General features: G+C 38.3%; 1 protein-coding gene across 1 annotated transcript in view; it reads right to left on the reverse strand.

Annotated features, from left to right (window-relative positions):
- Window positions 1–19956, reverse strand: part of MIPOL1 (mirror-image polydactyly 1) — a 189183-nt gene that overhangs the window by 49424 nt on the left and 119803 nt on the right. Inside the window, exon 11 of the mRNA XM_014942052.1 lies at window positions 3895–3989. Within this exon, the coding sequence (XP_014797538.1) occupies window positions 3895–3989 (95 nt within the window). The remainder of the gene's footprint in view (window positions 1–3894; window positions 3990–19956) is intronic.

Genomic DNA, 19956 nt, shown 5'->3' on the forward strand with positions numbered 1-19956 from the left:
TTTTTTTTTTTTTTTGTGGTTGGACTCGATGATCTCAGAGGTCCCTTCCAACCACTAAGATTCTGTGATTCTGTGATTTTCAGCTAGGATTCACCTTCCACTTCCTCTGCAAAGAAGTGCGGTTTACAGAGTTCTTTCACTGTTGGAGAAAAAATCAAACGGCTTCCAACAGCAGCAGCTACCAGATCACAGAACTGTAGAATAATTGAGGTTGAAAGTGACCACTGGAGGTCTGTAATCCAACCAACCTCCCTCTCAAAGTGGTATCAACTATGAGATCAGACCACATTACTCATGACTTGATAAAATCAGGCATTGGAAATCTCCAAAGATGGAGATGGCAAAATCTCTCTGGGCGACCTGTTGCTACGATGGACCACCCTCATGGTGAAAAAGTTTTCCCCTGTAACCGGTCTGAAACTCTCTTGTTTCAGTTCAAATTTGTTGTCTCTCACCCTCTTGTCATGCATCACTGGAAAGAGCCTGTCCTTCTTGATAACCTGCTCACAGACAGTGCCAGGCTGCTGTTAGGTCTCCCTGAAGCCACCAAAGAAAGAAATATATTTTTTTGCAGACTGAGGAAGAGCAATACCCTCAGTCTCTCTTAAGAGTGGAAATGCTACAGCTTCCTGACATACTGGCAGTCCTCTGTCAAACTAGCTCCATTTTATAGGTGTCTTACTTCTACTTGGGACCAAAAACTGGATGCAGTATTCTAGAACCAGGAATCTTTCTCCTGGAGAAAAAAAAAGGGGATTGTTTTTTTTTTTCCTGAAGGTCTCCACTTGTTTCTCTCCTTTGAGCATGCCTGTGTATAGATACACATACCGATATTCTGGACCTAAACATCTCTTCCCTGATTGATATTTGGCTTTCTGTGGAGTGAAAGACAGGTCAGTATAAAAATGCACATTTTAATGTTACTGCTTACACATGTGTGCATTCACAAATTGTTAATATATGCACACAGTCATTACTTTTACAACCAAACCCCTAAAATGTCATTGTGTTACGGCGTGGCTTTAAGTATCCCTTGTACACTTTAATGTTAGCCTCTAGTATTTGTTTTTTTTCTTAAAGCTGCTTCTCCTAAGTTAAAGGATGATGTAGAAATCTCGGTTAAAACAAGGAAAAGTATGAAAGAATGCTTTTTCTAACGCCAAGGAAGACCTAAGAGCAGAAGGAGGAGAAAGCACCACATGGAGCCAAAATTTTCATGGTGCTGTCACACTGGCACTGCAGAGATGACAGAAGGTGGGAGAAGCTGGCAAAGAGATCAGAATACAGTAGGTGAAGGAAATGCACACCCTTCATGATAGCGTGTCTCATTGTAACTCTACACTTCAAATGAGTGGGGCATGTGCAGAAGCCTACATTTTGCTCATCGGGGAGCAAAGTCCAAAAGAGAAATAACTCCAGGGAAATGTAGTCTTGAACAGCAAATCATCTAGCTCACTCACTTGCATCAAAGCACCAAAATTCCACCTCAAGCACCAAAATTCCACCTCCAAAACAGGCTGTCTGAAAAACACTCTCAGTGCTTCCTCTAGATTGCCATAGCATGGCAAGCAGTAAAAGGAAATAAAAAGATCCAGTAGACATCTTACACAAACATTCCTTAACTAGTCTCCACATACAAAAGAGAGAGTAAATTTTCACTCATTCAGGATGGCCTGGAAAATGCACTCTCTACTTTGTCATTCATGATTATTGTGGCCAGCCCACCCTTGGCCTGACACAGTCCCCGAAGCTTTATGCACACATGCCACTTATTCTTTTCTTCATCTACCTCATTTGGCATGTGTTTAAGTACTGCCACACTACTGCATGATAGAGGCTGCAGATGCATATGGGAAACTGTAATTGAAATGTTAAGATATCCATACGAATCCTTATAGTGGTGCAATTAATTTCTACCGAGGCAAAAGATAGGCATGAGATCTCAAACACTGCTCCTTATGCACTCATAGGAGCCCTTCTTGAACCTGGTGAGGGATGTGAAGTCAACAATTCCAGGTGGCCTTTGGCTTTCCTAGCTGCGTCTCTGCATGCTTTGACAGGGCCTCTATAAAGAAAGGTTGTGGAGTCTCCATCCAGGGAGATAATCAAAATCCATCATGATGTGGTACTGGGCAGCTGCTCTAGGTGGCCCTGCTTGAGCACAGGGGTTGGACGAGATAAACTTCCTAAGTCTCTGGCAACCTCAGTCAATCTGTGCTTCTCTGCATCCACTTCAGAACGCATTACAAAAAAACCCATCCTCTAAGAACAAAGAAGTATGAGATAAAATCTTTCATTTTTGATGTTCTGAGCTACTATGTAACTTGTATAACTCAGTAGCAATACAATAGTTCTTGCCCCAGGGGATATTCCGGTGAGTATTTCCACTCCTTATGACTAAATCTTGCAAAATACCATCATGAAACTTACAATGAAATTCTGCCTGTTCAAATTAAGGGCCAGAAGTTAATAACAAGGTACATTTTAGTTGTGATTTCTGCAATTCATTCTTGCTAACATTTCTAAGATTTAAAGCATATACATCAGTAAACTGAGGCTGCCGTCTACTACACTTGTTAAATACTATAAGTTAATGCAAACTTCACACACTGTCTCAAAAACATAACTCAGGTCATTGAAAAATCTCCTACAATGTGCAGAGTCCAACACAAGCAAACTCTTAATTTCTGAAATACCAATACAAAAACTCCATTTCTGTTTTTAAATTATTCTACAAATCCCATTTAAGTGAGTAATAAGGGCACTATAATAAATTCTTTCTAGCTTGGTAAATCATACCATAATTTGTGCACACACTAAATGCTGACCAAATTCATTAAAAGCAATAATCACAAATTGCTTGGGGTTTCTATTCACTATTAACAGGCTTTAAATAAATGCCTATGAGATTTAAGAACAAAAGTTGTTTTTGAAACTTCCCTCCAAGGTTTTAATAAACTTAATGAGAAGGGGAAACTCTAAAAACCTCTAGAAACCCGAATATTTTTCACTTGTAAATGCTGAAACACTGAAAACATACACAGTTCTGCTGCTGCAAATGCTTTTTAGTCATAACTAACTAGTCCTCTTTATTTCCAATGCACATAATATTCACACTACATTTATTATTTACCTCTGCAGCCCACATCCCTCATCACAGACATTCAGCTTTCAGGTTCACAATTTTCTGCTGTGTTGATGCCATTTCTCCTGCCTTTAACCTGCTGGCAGCTCTCTATCCCCTCTCACACAGGAGGTCAGGATGAAATGAGAGCTGTAACCCAACATCACTCCATAAAACAACCTAACTCCTTCACTGGACCACACAGAGCTTTTCCTTAGAGACTAAAACCCACCGATCCATGCAAATGTTCAACCCACCTAAATTAATGAGAGAATGGATATTTCTCTCATTCTATATACTGCTACAGAACGTAAGGAATTAAAACATACATATTAATTTGTGGTTGAAAAGAAAACAGTCTTTTAGAACTACAGATTTTATTATTTTAAAATCTACGTTGATTAAGTTAGGCATGTGCAAACAACCGGGAAGAAACAAGCACTTATGTCAACTGTTTCTTTTGTCCTCATGTTTTAAAGTGAATGCATCGCTAGAACACAGCTTTTTCATTTATATGAGAATTAACTGCCAGCAACCTTCCCCTTCCCTTAGAAGAAACTAATAGAAAATTTAGGCTACAAGAAAAGGACTTCTATTTCAAAGAGCGGGTTGGTGAGCAGTAAAGCAGAAATGCAGGCCTTGATTCATTGATGTATTCACATTTCCAACAAATACCTATTTGATAAGGCCATTTCCTTACTCACAGTCAGACACAGTACAGAAAATTTCCCTTATGAGTCACTGATTTATACTAGTATTAATTATTTTACCTGTAATAAACACGCAATGTCTGGATTTCTTCTTCTAATTTTTTGCACTGTTGAAGAGCAGCTTCTTTTTCTTGTTGCAAGGCTATTAATTCTGCCTGCAAAACAACAAACAGATGATAAACGATTTATTCAAAATATTTATATTGCTCTGAAAACATAACAATCTTTTGTGCATTCATTTCAGTCACGCTTTATTATAATTGTGTGTATAAAGTTATACTGTTTTGTAGTAGCGCTTACTTAACTCTTATGAAAACATTTTGTTCTAGCATTGCAATTTTTTCAAGGTGGTTTGTTGTTTTTTTTTTTTTTTTCCGCAGCAGGATGATTTTTTGAATGGTTTCTTTTGTGTATACAAACTTTTTGAATGGCTAAGGTTATACCTCTTCAGTTGAGCCAAGTGTTTCTCAGCAGAGGTATTTCACGTTGATATCATATTCCTACAGTGCAAAACTGTTGACCAACACATAAGGGAGTGAAGCGAGGCGCTCAGCCACAAACTGGATATGCAACTCTTGGTCTGCACATGGCTCTCCTGCCATGAAGCTCAGCTCCTGTGCTGATGTTCCCGTCAGGAGAGCTGCCGGATAACCCGCACCCTGAGTGGCGGCAGGCGGTGAGGCTGCTGAGACTGGCACCACTGCCTTCATCTGGGATCTGGCTGCACTCTCACCCAGGATCTGGTTTGCAGTGGAGCGAGGGAATCCCTGAGAAACCGCTGTCATCTCCCACGCGTGAAGCCTCCCGGATGTTCCCCCTCCTACTGTTTGCTCACACCGCCCTGCGAAGGGCTTGTGACTCACGGCCATTATGGAAATTGCAGCATGTGGCTGGTAAGGTCAGGAAGGTAGCCAGCCCCACACAGCCTTACAGTTAAAGAGGAGGCAGGAGAAATAAGTACTCATGTATGTTTAGTATGGCTCTATAGCTTAATCACCATTAATTTTAAAATGTCCAGTTTCAATAGTACTGCAAGGCTCCCTCGAGGGCCCAGGTAACATATAAATTTTCTTAAAATCAGTGGATGATTAATTATTGTAACAACAAATAAGACCGGGCTTGCACAGCAATTCTTTGACACATGAGCCTGAGCATTGGGCTGCTTTCCAATGTTTTTAATTCATGGTGTAAGTTATTAATTGTACAAATTGTAGGGCTCCAAACGAAGAGGCACATGTGTGCGAAATGCTGACTGTGGATTCTGCCAACTCTTCAGGACAGCGTTGTGGAAAAGTTTCTTGGTAAATTAAAGACCTGTTACATGAGCTATGAACACATGAAAGGAAATGCAGAGAGTTCAGCCTCTAGCTCTGCCAGACTCGCTGTGTAATCATGAACAACTCCGTCTGTATGCCTCAAAATCTCTCTCCTAAAACAGGGCTCCCACTTGCTTCTGTTTCCTGTTTGTCTGTTAAAACTGTAAGTCTTCAAGGCAGGTGTTTTACTGTTTACTGTCAACTCCCAGTCATCTATGGGCAATTTATTCTGCTGGTTGATTAATCATGTTCTGGATACATGGCTGACTCCTGGCAAATTTTCTTAAACACTGCAATGCACAATGGCAGCTACACGACCAGTCTCTGCACTGTGCTGCTCAGTGTGTCAGGCTGCACCCAGGGGCTTGCATTGCTGGGGTACAGGACCCACTGCTGTAATTGCTCCTGTAAAAGACATTCATAAAATTTTAACAGGAAGTTCCCTGGAGAATAAAAACATAGTCTCTTACTCTATGGAGAGTTCCTTCACCTTTAAAAGCAGAAAGCGTTAATGTTTAACCTTTGAGTGACAGTGGTTTAGAGCTTCTGATACTGAAAACAATGTACTGGATGCTGGCAAGCCCTAACTCCTGTCAGCAAGCGGTTAAAATCCTCTGCAGGTGAGCCTCTTGCCCAGTGCTGCTTGCTGCCTTGCAAGCAGAACTCACAGAACACAAGGATATTAGCCAAACCAAGCTATTTGCTGTAATTATACTGTTCTGTAGGTGAAACAACATTCTTAAAAATTGGAAAACACGCTTGAATCAAAGTAGGTGGTTTGTTCTAGAGGCCAATAATTAACATCCTTGCCAATTTTCAGTGTACTGTGAAGTGTGATTGAAATGGTAGACTGGAAGGAAATGTTTGCAGCTGACACACCTACTCACGGAGAGATTAACGGCTAGTCTCTTTGGAGAACTATCATAAAAAATACACCTTATGTTCCACTTGCTTTTCAGGACAAAAGTCAGAAGGCACGAGAGTCTGAAGACTCTTATTTTTTCCAGTTTTTCAGCAGAGGAACCTGCAATGATTTGACTGGGTTTGCATCTGGGTTTGAACCGGTAAAAATAACAGCAAAATCAGGTGCTTTGGATTTAAAAAAAACACAGTTACAAAAATCTAAGGGAAGAGAAGTAGATGTTTGCTAACCTCCTTGGTAGCTGGTAGTGGGGTTGATACTAGGGAGCTGCATGAGACCAACAAAAATTCAAGCACAGGAGTTTTTGTGGACAGCATGCAGCCATGTGACAAAATGACCCATCATTCACAGTCCTGAGGAGTGGTAAACACAAATAAATGACTCAAATATCCTTCCAAACGAGAGATATCTTCCTTCACTAGAAGAACGAGAGCAAAGCAGTGCCCATCACAAAGTTAAATTGCTAACTAAAATAATAGTGCCTGCACTACTATAAAACATTTGGAGGACTTCTATAATGTGTATTGAAATCCATCCATAGCGCACATGGCAAAAATCCCACATGAGCTCACCTCTAGTAATAACAATAGCTGCTTGGGAACTTTTTAACAAAATATTATTCCTTTGGAAAATGTCAAGCTGTGGAAATCGGAACTCTTCACAGAAATGGATCAGTTTAGATTAAAGTTTTTTGGAAGGCAGGATAAAGAAGGAGCAACAAGAAGAAAAAGAACTACACTCGGGCTCCTCTGGCAGAGGTTTTCCTGAAAAAGGTTAACCTAGAGGTGCAGTCACCACTTTGGTATAGGAGTCACCTTCACTGAAGTTCCTGTTTAACCCTGACAGGGAATTCTGATCACTGGGATATGGTCTCTTTCTCACAACTTCGTTTTGTCCACAAGTTTCTACACTTTCATATTTGGTTTAATGGGGATAGATCCTTCCCCTTTCTCTGTACCCCACCCCACTTTCCCGCAAAATTCCTGTTTCTCTGGTTTTGCATTTTAGCAAACAGTAACTTGTTGAAAATTTAAGTTTTCAAATTAAGTCTAAAAGCTAATCGCTACATATCAAACTTAAAATAGCCATATCTTAACTAAAGAAAATGTCATTACTGATAATTTTGCTGCTGCTGCTGCTTTTGTTTCAAAACATTTAAAGTAACAATACTATGTGTTTTCTTAATGCAAAGCCTGGAAAAATGCAAGACTTCAGCAAAGGAAAAGAAACGGTGAAACTAGTTTATATCTTTTCCTAATTCCTCTAGGGCAAACACGAACATCCTCAATTCTAATCTAAATGCTCTTTAACATCCAACAGAAGGAAAAAAACATTCAATGAACTTGAGTAATAAAGCTTCACAGCTTTATCTTTTTGCTGTTTTTTTTTTTTTTTTCTCATTCATTTGTAGAGAGCATATATATTTCCAACTTTATATATTTATAGAGAACATATATTTTTCCTTCCTTACACGGGCTAAACAAGCAACCTTTTCTGTTACCTCCCAGTAAGCAGGCTCTCCGTTCTCCTGATCAATTCAAACCCATCTCTCATCAGTACTCTGCTAGCAGTACATCCTAACTCCAGTGGAAACATCTTACCTAATACATTCTTGTATCCCTTTTGCTCACAGTCACCTTCTGATATCTGTCTGCTCTCCTGCTCACTGGCATTACCCAGCTAACAGTGGAAATTCTAATTAATCCTGAAATTACGATACCTTATACTTGGTATAAGCATTGAATTCTGCCCCACTGCTTTTATTTTTCCAGTACTTGAGGCCATTCCAATCTTTCTGCAAGATAGCTTGAACTGATTTTGTATTAATAATATCTCCACTTTGTATTAATAACATCTCCCAGCTCTGTGTCATCAAGCAATTTTGTTGGTACGCTGTTGCTCTTCATGCCAAAGGTTCTCAATGACAGTATTACAGAAAACTGGTTCAGCACCAAGTGGTGAGAAACCAGAGAGAAATTCCACTAGTGAAATACTTGGACCTTAACGTTTCTCCTTTCAAAGCTGTTTGCTGTTGCCTTCCTGCTAACTAGTTCTTTATTGCCTTTGACTAATCCCTCATCTCCTTCATGGGTACATGACATTTTGCAGACAGACATGAGCTCAACTTGCCCATCCTTCCAAACAAGAGATGGTAGGTGAACCCAGCTAACAGCAAGCAGCTTTTCCCACATTAAGCTTGTGCCTGCTTGTAAAATAACAATATGCACATTCCCCACTGTAATTAATAATTTTCCATATGGCACCACATATAAGCTTATGTGTCAGCTTATATTTAACAAGTTTCCTTGTCTAAATAACCAGTTATCATACCAAGGAAGAATTCTTGCATGATCATACTTGGGTGAAAGTTGTACTTCAATCCACTGTTGATGGATTCATGCTTTAAAAACATTTTTCTTCCAAATTTACTCTGATGCCTCACAATAAAGACTAACTGGTTTACAATTTTCAGAATTATGAGTTTTGCCCTTCTAAATTTAGATGCTGCCTCTGTTAATTCCATCTCATATTACACCATACACAGCTTCATATGATTTATTAAAGAATGTTACTATCATTCCTGCAATTTCGGGTACTAGCTCTTTCAGAGTTAGGGTTGAAAACCATCCATTATCTTAATCTGAGCACAATAGTCTATTGAACAGCTACGAGAGCTATGAACAGTGCTCCTTTTCCATATATTCACTTTTCTTAACCTCTGTCCTCATAGTTGACATCATCATTGCCCAATGATGAGAGAAAAAAAAAAATCGCACACTTTTGGACCTAATCCGGATTATCCTTGATCTCCATGCCATTCTCAGAGAGGTAGCACATTTCCTCTTTCCTTGTTCTCGTTTCAGTCATTACACTATTGTTTGTTTTAATTTCCTTTTCAAGGGCCAATTTAGCTTAACCTCTGGCAATTTTGATTTGTCTCTATATTTCCTGTTTTCTAAAACATAAATTTCTTGCTTAATAAGTATGCTTCTTGTAAAAGAGTTATTCTTATTTTATTCTTACCAAGATTATAATTAATCCAATTAAAAGCAACACCCTACCCACCCAAAGCATTTTCCCCCAGCTTGACTGCTGTTAACATGCAGGTATTCCTTAATTCAGTAATAGTTGCTACCAACAGCTTGCTTTCTACTGATTCAGGATATTCCCATGGATTAGAAGGCTGGATGAGAAATCTGGAGAGTCTCAAAGGTCATTTCTGCAATTTATGGACTCAATCAATTACACTTGGTAGGGCTGTATAATGGGGAAAGATTGCAATAAGATGTCTTTCTGCTTCTTTTTTCCTGTGTTGTCTGGAGTCTGAAATGGAATCTGGCCACAAATGGACAACCAAGAATTGCCCCCGTTTCTCATGGGGGAGAAGAATCTTTCTGCTGACATTAGCAGGCTGGCTGGACAGTAAGAGGTCAGGTGTCTTCTCAGGGCAGCAGGAGACTGGAAGGGGGAACAAAGTTTTCTTTCATTCTGAATTAGAATGAATAAGCAAGAAAAAAAATCTGTAAAAATGTTTTAAAATCATTGAAGAAATATTTTTACCTTACACTATTTTTAATGCTTTTACATTTTACACATCATGTCAATAAAAGAAGTACGTACTGCATGAGAGAGCAGGTTGCGTTGCGACACATTATGGCAACCAACTTCTAAACGTTCTGTTATTTTTACATTAGCAGCTGCTACTTAGTGCAGATTACAACAGCTCATCTTATTTTCTGTATCAAAGTGTCAACATATCAAACTGTTCCACCATCAACAGAAGCAGGTGACGCTTTGATCTAGAAAAGAATACAAGCACTTGTCTTATTAATTAGGGGATCAGAGGTTTTCAGGGTCAAGAAAAAGACTCCAGCTAACACAAGGGGACTGAAAATGCCTAGCACTCTAATAACACGCTAAGTGATCTCCTTGTTTTTTAAATCACAGCGGTAACGTGTCAAACTGTTTCATTACAATACAAATAGGGCACACACTGACCTAGAAAATTACATAAAATGTTTCAACTTGCATTTAAGTATCAGCTGCCCTTGATGATTTTAAAAATGAAAAGTGAAAATTAGAATTGTACTGTAGTAGATGTTATAAATTATTGACACATCACTAAATACATAATTAAGAATAAGAAATCAAAATTTAAAAAGTAAAATTAAAACTCCATGTTGAATTTTTGAAGTTCGAAATGCAGTTTCAAGTATTCACCAAATATCATTTCTGGGAGATAAATTTGAGTTGGAAAAGTTATGCAATATTAACTGAAATAATTAGAAATTAATGAAAAGTTGTTTCTCAACATGTCATTTTCTAATGGAAATATTTTTTACTAAATCTATCTTAACTTTGAGTAAATCAAGCAACTGTCTTACTGATCCCTGATGGATCTGCGCTGCTGTGGGGGATCAGAACAGCTAGAAAACTACCCTGAAGAACCAGATGAGGGTTGCTTATGTGTGTGAATTTCAGGATAAGGGTGGTGGTGGTGGGAACTCTAATAGCCTTGAAGCTACACCTTCCCCCACCACCACCACAACCACACCCGGGTTGACATTCCCTCTGGGCACAAAGGAATGGGATCTCAACAGCAAACATGACCTTTATGAGTTTGCATCAGGATCAAACAATTAACCATAATAAGATTTTACTCCACAACCTAATACTATTGTTGGTCAGAATAAATATCAGTTAATGAAACTTTTTTTTTTTAATAAAAAGCATTGTTTCACTGGAACAATAACGTCCTGTCGAGATGCATTGGTTTAGATGGAAATATTTCTAAGGAATGTCAGGGAGAATTTCTGACAGAAGAGAGAACTCCTCCCCAGCCGTGTGATTAGGGTATTCGTTTTGGATGAAGAAACTTAATGATGACTCCCAGTCTCTTGTGTTAACTCACTCTGGACATGGCAAACTCCCACCAGCAAGAATAATTCCCTGCCCTAAATTAATGTGAATTACATGTTTTTCTGGTGACTTCCATTGGTCTGTGTCCTCTCTCTGGGACCAGTAAAAATAATTTTTTATTAAATTGCTAAGTGTCTGAAAAGCAGATCCAGACAGAAGATGCATAGTAGGGAAGGAACCTGACTCCACAGCCCAGCCATCAAAATGTTCGTGGGTGCCCAATTTGAATCGGGGAGCTGAAATTAGGGTTTCCACATACATGATGCAAGTGCATCAACAATGGCTTCTTAGCATGTATAGCTGCGTCTTTTTCAGTTACTCTACAAAGAATTTCTTAATGTATTCTCTTATTGGAATTAAAAATGATAACCCCATAATCTCCCTTTTATTCCAAAGTAGAATCGTAATTTTCAAGACGTGTTGTGCTGCAAGTCTACCTAATGCTACCTTGCCCAACTCAGTCTTTATGCTACCCCTAATTTAATATTTTTTAGGAGCTTTTCAGAAGACTTGTAAAAGATGTTGCTATCTGAGGTCCAGAGGCCTTCACCTGAGGTCTTCATCACAACAGCAAATTCCTTGGTAAGAGTACTTGATCGTACCATATAAATATTTCTTGTGTGGTCATTCATTTCTGAGAGGTCCTTGTGACTAGGATGACAGCAAGAAGACACAACAAATATTATGCAGATTGTGCAATCAGGAAAAAAATAAATCACTAAATAGCTTTTTCCTGCTCTGTCAAAGAAAATGAAAGAATCCAATATAATTTTTGCCAAGACCAGGTACCTATCTACTTCATTTTATTACAATAAGAGCAAACTTATTGTAATAAGTTCAATTGGTATTGCTTATCTCAAAGAATACCAATTCAACCATTATGCCTGAGATGTGAATGCCTCATTCTTGTACTGCATGATCACATCACACTGGAAAGTGCACTGTACCAGCAGTATTTGATAACCAGTTTTCTCTTTCACCTAATGATGTGCCGAAACAAGCACATATTACAGGCAGATTCAGTCCATTATCACATTATGCAAGAAGGTGTCTATATGAAATGCTCATGATATTTTTCAGTGAGAATAAAGAATTAGCTCATCTAACCTTAGATATGATGTTGATACAAAGTTTCTTCATCTTCTGCAATATTATTTTGTAATATCCTATACTTCTTCCAAGTAATATATATATCAATATACTTCTTCCAAGTATATTGAAATTGCAGGAAAAATTAGCTATTCAAAGGACAATCCAAGGCATGTGATGAGTGTGTGAGACTAATACATGGAACCATTTTATTGTAAAGGATGATTCACACAGTGAGGAAGATTAATTTGAAACTCTGCCCCTGTAAGTTTGACCCCAAACTGTAATTGACTTCCCAGGGTCAAGATTTCATTTATGGTTTCCATTTGTCTGAGTACATAGCTAGAAAACCCAGAGATACCATCATACATACCTACTATGTGCATATGAATAACTACCTAAGGATACTGCAAAGTTTATTTCAGATAAGATATAACCTTAGTGACAACAAAATGACTTCTAAAAACTTTCAAGGATGACAGCTCCAAAATAAACATTCATAGATGGACTGAGTTTTGCACATAAATGATGTCATGTGCAGAGATGCTGACCTTTTAGTAGGAGGGATTATATTAAGAAGATAAGCTAGAGGTGCTTTAAAATAAAAAGTAGTTAGGTCTCTGTATACAGACAGGTAGATACTTGTCTCACTACAAAACCACGATACACACTGTGAAAAAAATAAAAAGAAAATCATCAGGGAGACTTTGTTTTAACAGAGAAGCAAAAAGCCTCATAAATTATTATAATTATTCACAAATTATATTTGCATAGTAGCTAGGGCTTTAGAATCTACATGAAAACAACAAAGGTAAATTCATTCCTTTAATTCTCAGATTAAAGTCTGCTTACAACTGTGGGCTTGTGGAAAGGGCACATTTCTCCGTGTTCTGTAATTCACGTTTGGCCTTGGTGACATCACTCTATTTATAATCTAAAAATCAGTTGGGGAAATGCAATTTCAAATAAACAATGGAAAGACATTAACAACACAGATAATTCTGTCTTATTTGAAGGGAAAATAAAGCATGTTGGGCATGATGTATACTGTTTATCTGAGGAAGCCTTCTTCAGTTACCTTCATGGTTGCACAGGTAACTGGACTAGAAAACAGACACATCCCTTTTAGGGAGATCAGGTTATCAAATATAAGCTTAAAAAAAAAGAAGAAAAAGCCTCTCTGATCTATTTTACTAACAGGCGTGTTTCCCTTACCTCTGACAGACCTGACTTATTCCACACATCCCATGAGGACTACTACACTTTAACATAAATTTTACATAACAAACTTTACTGGCAATCTCCTTAGGGGAAATCAAGAAGGAAATGACCATGTAGGCTGGAATGAGCTGAAGAAGCCTTCCAGGTGGTGTCTGAGACCTACTGCAAGATTACTCTGGGAAAGCTTCAAATGTCAGCACCCACGATAAACCTGTTGTCCACACAAGTGACTTTGGCCTCTTACAATATCAAGTCAGTATCTGCCACAAACAGCAAGTCACCAGCACAGGATCCAAAAGGTAGTGTTGTAATGTTGTCTCAGAAGCTTTGCGGTAACAAAGACCCTATTCAATAAAAACAACGTTCCCCTCAGCCCCAAAAGTGTCCTTTCCAGTTTGGGGCGGAACTGAACTGGCAGAAGAACAGAAGAAAGTTCGTGTTACAGTCAGACATGTTTTCTCTGTGCTGCAGCCAGAAACTGTGTGTGCTTTCAGGGCTCTCTGTCTGGTACGTTTTCAGGCTTTGCTAACAGACCCCACACTGACCACAACACTCACCTCTCTATTGCTAAGAAGAGCTGGCCAGAAACCATGCTCTGGTCTTGAGATCTACTGGCATGACCTGCCTTGTGTTACCATATCAAAAGCTATCTTCTGTCTCCCCCTAAAAGGAAGGGCTGCTAACACCAGGTTGTCCAAGGGGAATAGGCCCTGGTACACAGTATCATTCAAAGGCATTGTCCAGGAGAGCAGGTTAAAACTTTGCCAGGGAGCTTTCTAACAAAAAGAAAAGATGATGGCATTCTACTGTGCAAGCCCATGCCCTGATCCTATTTTAGTTACTAGAGTAGGTACAGATAATTGGTCTTGTCAACTGATTGTCAACCAAGATTTATAAACCTGAATTATATGTGAGTTTGACTAACAATTTTCTTCGCTCACTCCCAGTAGGCTAGGCTTGACTGTTCAACAGGGGTCACCCACAGCTCCATTCCAAGGTTGCAGGAGTAATTCTTGTTCAGGTAAATCTTTCTAACTTTACTTCACTATGCAAGCTCTATTGCAGACTCCCTCATATAGTAGAGTCCTTGGCTTTGGCCAGCCATTGGCCATGCCCTTCCATTGCCATTTGGACTCGGTTACCCTTTGGCTTCTCTGTTATGAGACATTTGCTTATTACAGTTCCTTACCCCTGATTTCAGCGTGCCACCAGTCTAACTGAGACACTTAGTCCTGCTGAGACACTCTGCAATTTTCACAAGTCTCTTTTCAGTAAGCAAATATGTACATTGAAATCATTCATGCCTCATAAAAGGGGCACAAAGAGCGTGCAAGGCAGTAACTTGAACAAAAAAGGAGTTAGGAATTTACGCTCCAAAGCTTATAACTGATGCTAAGTGATAATATACTCCAAATTATAACCTTTCATGCAAAGAGACAGAATGACTGTTACCTCTTGACAGACAGTACTTCTGCAGAGGACAACAATGCCTAATCCCACTATCAGAATAAAGCTACAAATCTTTCATAAAAGCCATGAGTCTGTACAAGATTATAAAAATGAATTGTCCCAATGACTTAAATGGGACTGCTTCAGTCCATAACTCCTCCAGGATTTGGGAGGAAAGTCAGGGAAGAGATTGAGTTAGTATTTAGTACTTCACCTCATGCTCTTCACGTTATGGAAGATGAATTATACATGTGTGAGGTATACACACTCAAATTTATCTGATATTTTCATACACACACAGAAACTCAGAATCAAACTCTGGAGTTTAACAGCAACTGTTACATTAAAAGAATAAATAATTATTGAATAAATGTACCTGTTAGCAGGGTAATTAGGAATAAGAAAGAATCCATCAGTATGTGACCCGCACTGACGTGTCCAGACATTAATCCAAGACATTAAACCAAGACATTCTCTAACCAACTTTGAATCTGGCAAACCTGTTAGTCCTGGTTCTCCCCTTCTTCTCCTTTGATAGCTGAACTTCTCATCAGACAATGTAGCACGACAGTTTTGGCTTTTTCTCCAGCTGGATTAATGTTGTGTTGAGCACTTTTGGGAAAAAGACAAAGCTGCATGCCTCTCCCAAGGATGGCCGCACTTCACTACCTTGAGCTACTTGTGCGACTGAGGTGACTGCTAATTTCTGCGACACAGTGCGACATCATATCTCCTGAGATGATCCTCAACAGATAATTTAAAAGAGTTTCCCTCTCAATCTGTGCAATTCTAGATGTGTAAAAGGGATCAATCATACTGAGTCAGAATAGCTGGTACTGATTTTGATCAGAAACACTCCCTGTGTCTTGCTTTCTCCACAATATTACCACAATGTTTTCCACTCAAGTAGAATTCAGACAAAGGACTTAAAGAAAGAAAAGCAAATAGAGGTGTTTGTGAGAACATACACTGAAGTCTTTATAGGAACCATCTGTCTGCTGGAAAAAGTACTTGAGGATATTCAATAGATGGCACCTTGCTATTGAATCAGCAAGTGATGGACACTTCCATGGGTTGTTATGGATGCTATGGATTTGTTGATATAGATGAGTTAACTTCACTCAGGACTCAAAAGTATGTTGATACTAAAGATTTCTGGTCCTTTCTGCTAAAAATCTATTTTCTAAATCTTATATGAGGCAATCATATTTCTCCTACTGCACATCTATTCAACGAGGTTCTATCAGATCTGTACCTTGGGCAAAAGCATTCTCCTCACTTCATACCTAAGTTTTGGTGCATAGTTGCAGAACACATCTAAAATTCTGTTTTAACTCACTCAGACTCAACTACATTTCAGCTGGAAAAAAGGGCAGTTGCTGCATATCTGGTAATTATTGGAATCTTCAGAGGAAGGAAGAGGAAGGGTAGGGAATGAGAAGAGTGATATCTTACCCACAATCATTTTCTCTTAAATCACAACTTGCAAAATTGAAAACATATGCCACTGAAAAGATAAACATTTTTGTCACCTATCAAATGCTTCAGCAATTTTCCACAGTATAATCTAATGCAGAAGGTGTGTTTATTTCCTCTTATTTGTGCAAGACAAAAGAAACCACTTCAATCACCAAAGGTGGTTGTGAACAAAAATTACATCCTGATAAACCCAGACACTAACCCAGGCCCATAAACACTTCTCTATGTTACTACCTTACAGTTAGAATTTTAGCCAACACTTTTGTTTTCACTTGTTCAAAGCATATTTTATACTTTTTCACTGCAGCTATTATACATTTCTTCACTTGAACACCTGTTGAACTAAACTTGTTTTGCCAGAATATTTTTAATTATGCAATCTCTATTCTGTCAATGGCAAGCACTTGGGTAGAATTTCTTATATACCTTTCAACATACCCAGCAGACAATTAAGAACTCAGTGTACAGATATATTTGCCAACTGAAATGGTAGTGAAACAAGTTTAATCAAGTGATCTTGACTAACTTTTAGCAAAGAATCACAATTTTTTTCCTCATCATTTTACCGCTTCAAAATACCACTGCTACTTAGAAATTTTTATTGACTCAGTCATTCACACAATCTGCAATACATGCCTGACTTGCATAATAATTTAGGCAATAGTTCCATTAATACTTGAACACTTTCTTTTCATGGGTAGCATAATGAATGCCAAATTTGCCTCCAGCTTTTATGAAAATTTGATTTTGCAGGGAAAATCTTGACCCATTGAAGCCAACAGAAGTTCTCTGTTGGCTTCAATGGGATTAACATTTCCCTATATTTGTATACATGCATTCTCTCTATTTAGTGATGAGTATTCCAATTATATGTGTGCTGTACACAAGGTTAACGCACAGAATAAGTCTAATTAAGAGAAATGTCTTTGGCTTTGTGTTTGCTGAGTGATACTATAAATGTAGATACTTAGACAAGCATTGTGTGGAACCCCCTCCAATTCTGTAAGGATAAAATGGTGAGATATTTGTGCAATGCAAGGTGCCACCTGACATTTACTTTTAAACTTATCAACATATGCAGGTTTCATCAGAGGAAGGACAAAAACACTGTCTCTGCAACAAATTTCGTGAAATAAATTTTTTCAAATAATCACCACTTCCAGAATGATGATAACCTTTTTGGGAAAAGGCTATTAAGCTCATACAGGAATGGGGAAACCCATTACTTTCTTTTAGAGGCTGCTGGATTGGCAGCACTATTGCGCAGGCACACTGCTGCGGATTGTAGCTGTTGTATGAAACTCCACATAATGCTTTTGATCCATTTTATCTTGCAACTTAGCAAAGAAATGTTGCAATAAGAAACACCAACAAAGATCTGAAAAACTTAAGCTCTGGATTACCATATTGTGTTCTCCTGCCATTCAATGTGTCAGACAAAGGCAGTGGTGTTCAAAGTAGAAAAAGAAAAAAGAAAAAAGAAACTGGTCACAGAAAGTGCAGAGCACAGAGTAAATAATATTCCTCCACATCCCTACTCTTTCATAGATTTGTTGTTAAAAGAGTTGCAGCAATTAGGCTTTTGTTAATTACCAGCTGTTGAAACAGATGTGTTGACTGTCCTTATTAGCCAACAGCTGGGACAGGAGAACAATTGATGCTCTCTAAAACCAACAGCCAGCTGCTTTGCAGTAATTATCTCCTATCGATAATACAGGTGATAAAGGCAGCAAAAAGGTTATGAGCTTCAATAAGCAAGGTACTGTTATTGAATATAACTGGAATTTATGGTTAATTTTAGAAAATGAATAAAACAGTAAGTAGCTATGTTTGCAGTAGCTTCCTATCTGCATTGTGTCAAGGTCAAGCAATATGCAAATAATAGGGGAAATACAACCAGGAAAAAAAAAATATAACAAAAACACCCTGCAGTGTTGTTTGGGTTTTTTTTGTTGTGCTCTTTTTTGTTTGGGTTTTTTTAGTTTGTTTTTAACCATCTTACTATATTTCCAATGTATTGCTGGTCTTTAAGGTGAATAAGACTAGATGTCATTCAAGATTAACTCATTTTCCCTCTATGCCTTTTCTTGCATTCAATTTTACTATAAATTACTTTTTGGAATGTGAAGATGGTCATTCCTACCTGTTGGAAAATTTTATTGTACAATATGTAGTAAGATATGATAAACAAATGATTAAAGAGGGGGGGCATCCCTAGAGAGATTTAGGTCCTAGTTTCAGGCATGCCATCAATGCTTAAGGAAATTCACCTCACTTCGTGGAATTTAGTTTCCCTAGCACTAAAATTGGAGAACTATGTTTATCTTGATCAATCACTTTGTGATTAATGACTTTAACATACTATTCAAATGCAAAGTAATGCTTGCATAATACATTACTGTAACATGAAAAAAATTGCATGCTTTTCTAGTATTGATATACATCAAAGATTATAAAAAGAATAGTTCTTTTAGAAGCATGGGGCCAGTCTTCCATGAATGAGAACCACAAGTGTAACTGCTAATATCTAAATGGAATATATCAACATAGGTAGTTGGATGGTTTGTATTTACCTTTGCTCCTGCTTTGATTTATATTTTCTCATCTCGATACCCTATTTAAAGTGCATTAAAAGAAAAGCAAAGCAGAGACTTTAAACCATTTCTATTAGCTGCTCAGTTCATCTCAAGCCAACAAAAGACATGCCTACAAGAATCTACAACCATGTCTATTCACTAATTAGTCTGCACTTAAAGACACTGCCTTACTGAAAACAAGGATTAAGGCTGGTTGAATACTTTCCCTTTCATAGACCTCCCTTATGTCTCTGTTGGGTCATCATAAGCAGCTTGTTCTCTGAGCTTTAAGTAGGGGAGCTTGACAATCAGTTCGGGGCTCATCAGTAGGCACTGGAGCAATTAACAGGAGCTACCAACATTTTAAGGGACACATAAAGAAATTAACTAGTGAAAAAGTTTCAACAGGAACAGGCAAAAATGTATCATATTCCCGTGGCAGCTATGTTAAGAAAGATACACTGCAGGATACATTACCTTTTTATTTCAAAATAAAGCAAAACAATGTACTTCCCAGTTCCCACTTCAGATTCAAAAGAAAAAACCACGTCATTATAGCAAGAAAATTGACATGGATCCTTGTACGCACTTCCTCACATCTATTAGTAGGAATCCACAGCAGGCTATAAAAGGAACAGAAAACTGACCACTAGGCTCATGTTATCTAGTTTTCAAACAATGCTAAAAAAGATGGGAAAAGGGAAGGAGAAGGAATGGTTTTAAGCAATGGTTTTTCATTTGCTTTTCATTCTTTCCTTATTTCTCTAGCTGCTTCTCTCTATCCTTGCACTGTTTTCAGGCCGTTACACTGGGTTTTCCCCTGGAAGGCAAAACTTGGCTCTTTTCCTTTTGTTAGTCATCCATGAATGAGTTGGGAGGGTAGTTAAGGAGAGGAGGGAAATGGTTTCATTTTGGTCTCACTCTGCTTTGGTCTACCAATGGAAAATTAACATTTACGCTGTGCCAACGAGAAGCTAATTTGAGCAACGGACAGAACAGGGCTCCTCTGCCTTAGGAAGAGAGCTGGAGAAAGTTTTATATCCGATGTGGAAAGTTATTACCTAAATTCAGGATATAAATCAGGAAATTCTTCTGAGCTGGTGTTCTGCATGGGTTTCCATGGCAGAAACTACCACAAAGCAAGCAGGAA

Source organism: Calidris pugnax, unplaced genomic scaffold (assembly GCF_001431845.1).
Source record: "Calidris pugnax isolate Ruff unplaced genomic scaffold, ASM143184v1 scaffold56, whole genome shotgun sequence".
Lineage (NCBI taxonomy): Eukaryota > Metazoa > Chordata > Aves > Charadriiformes > Scolopacidae > Calidris > Calidris pugnax.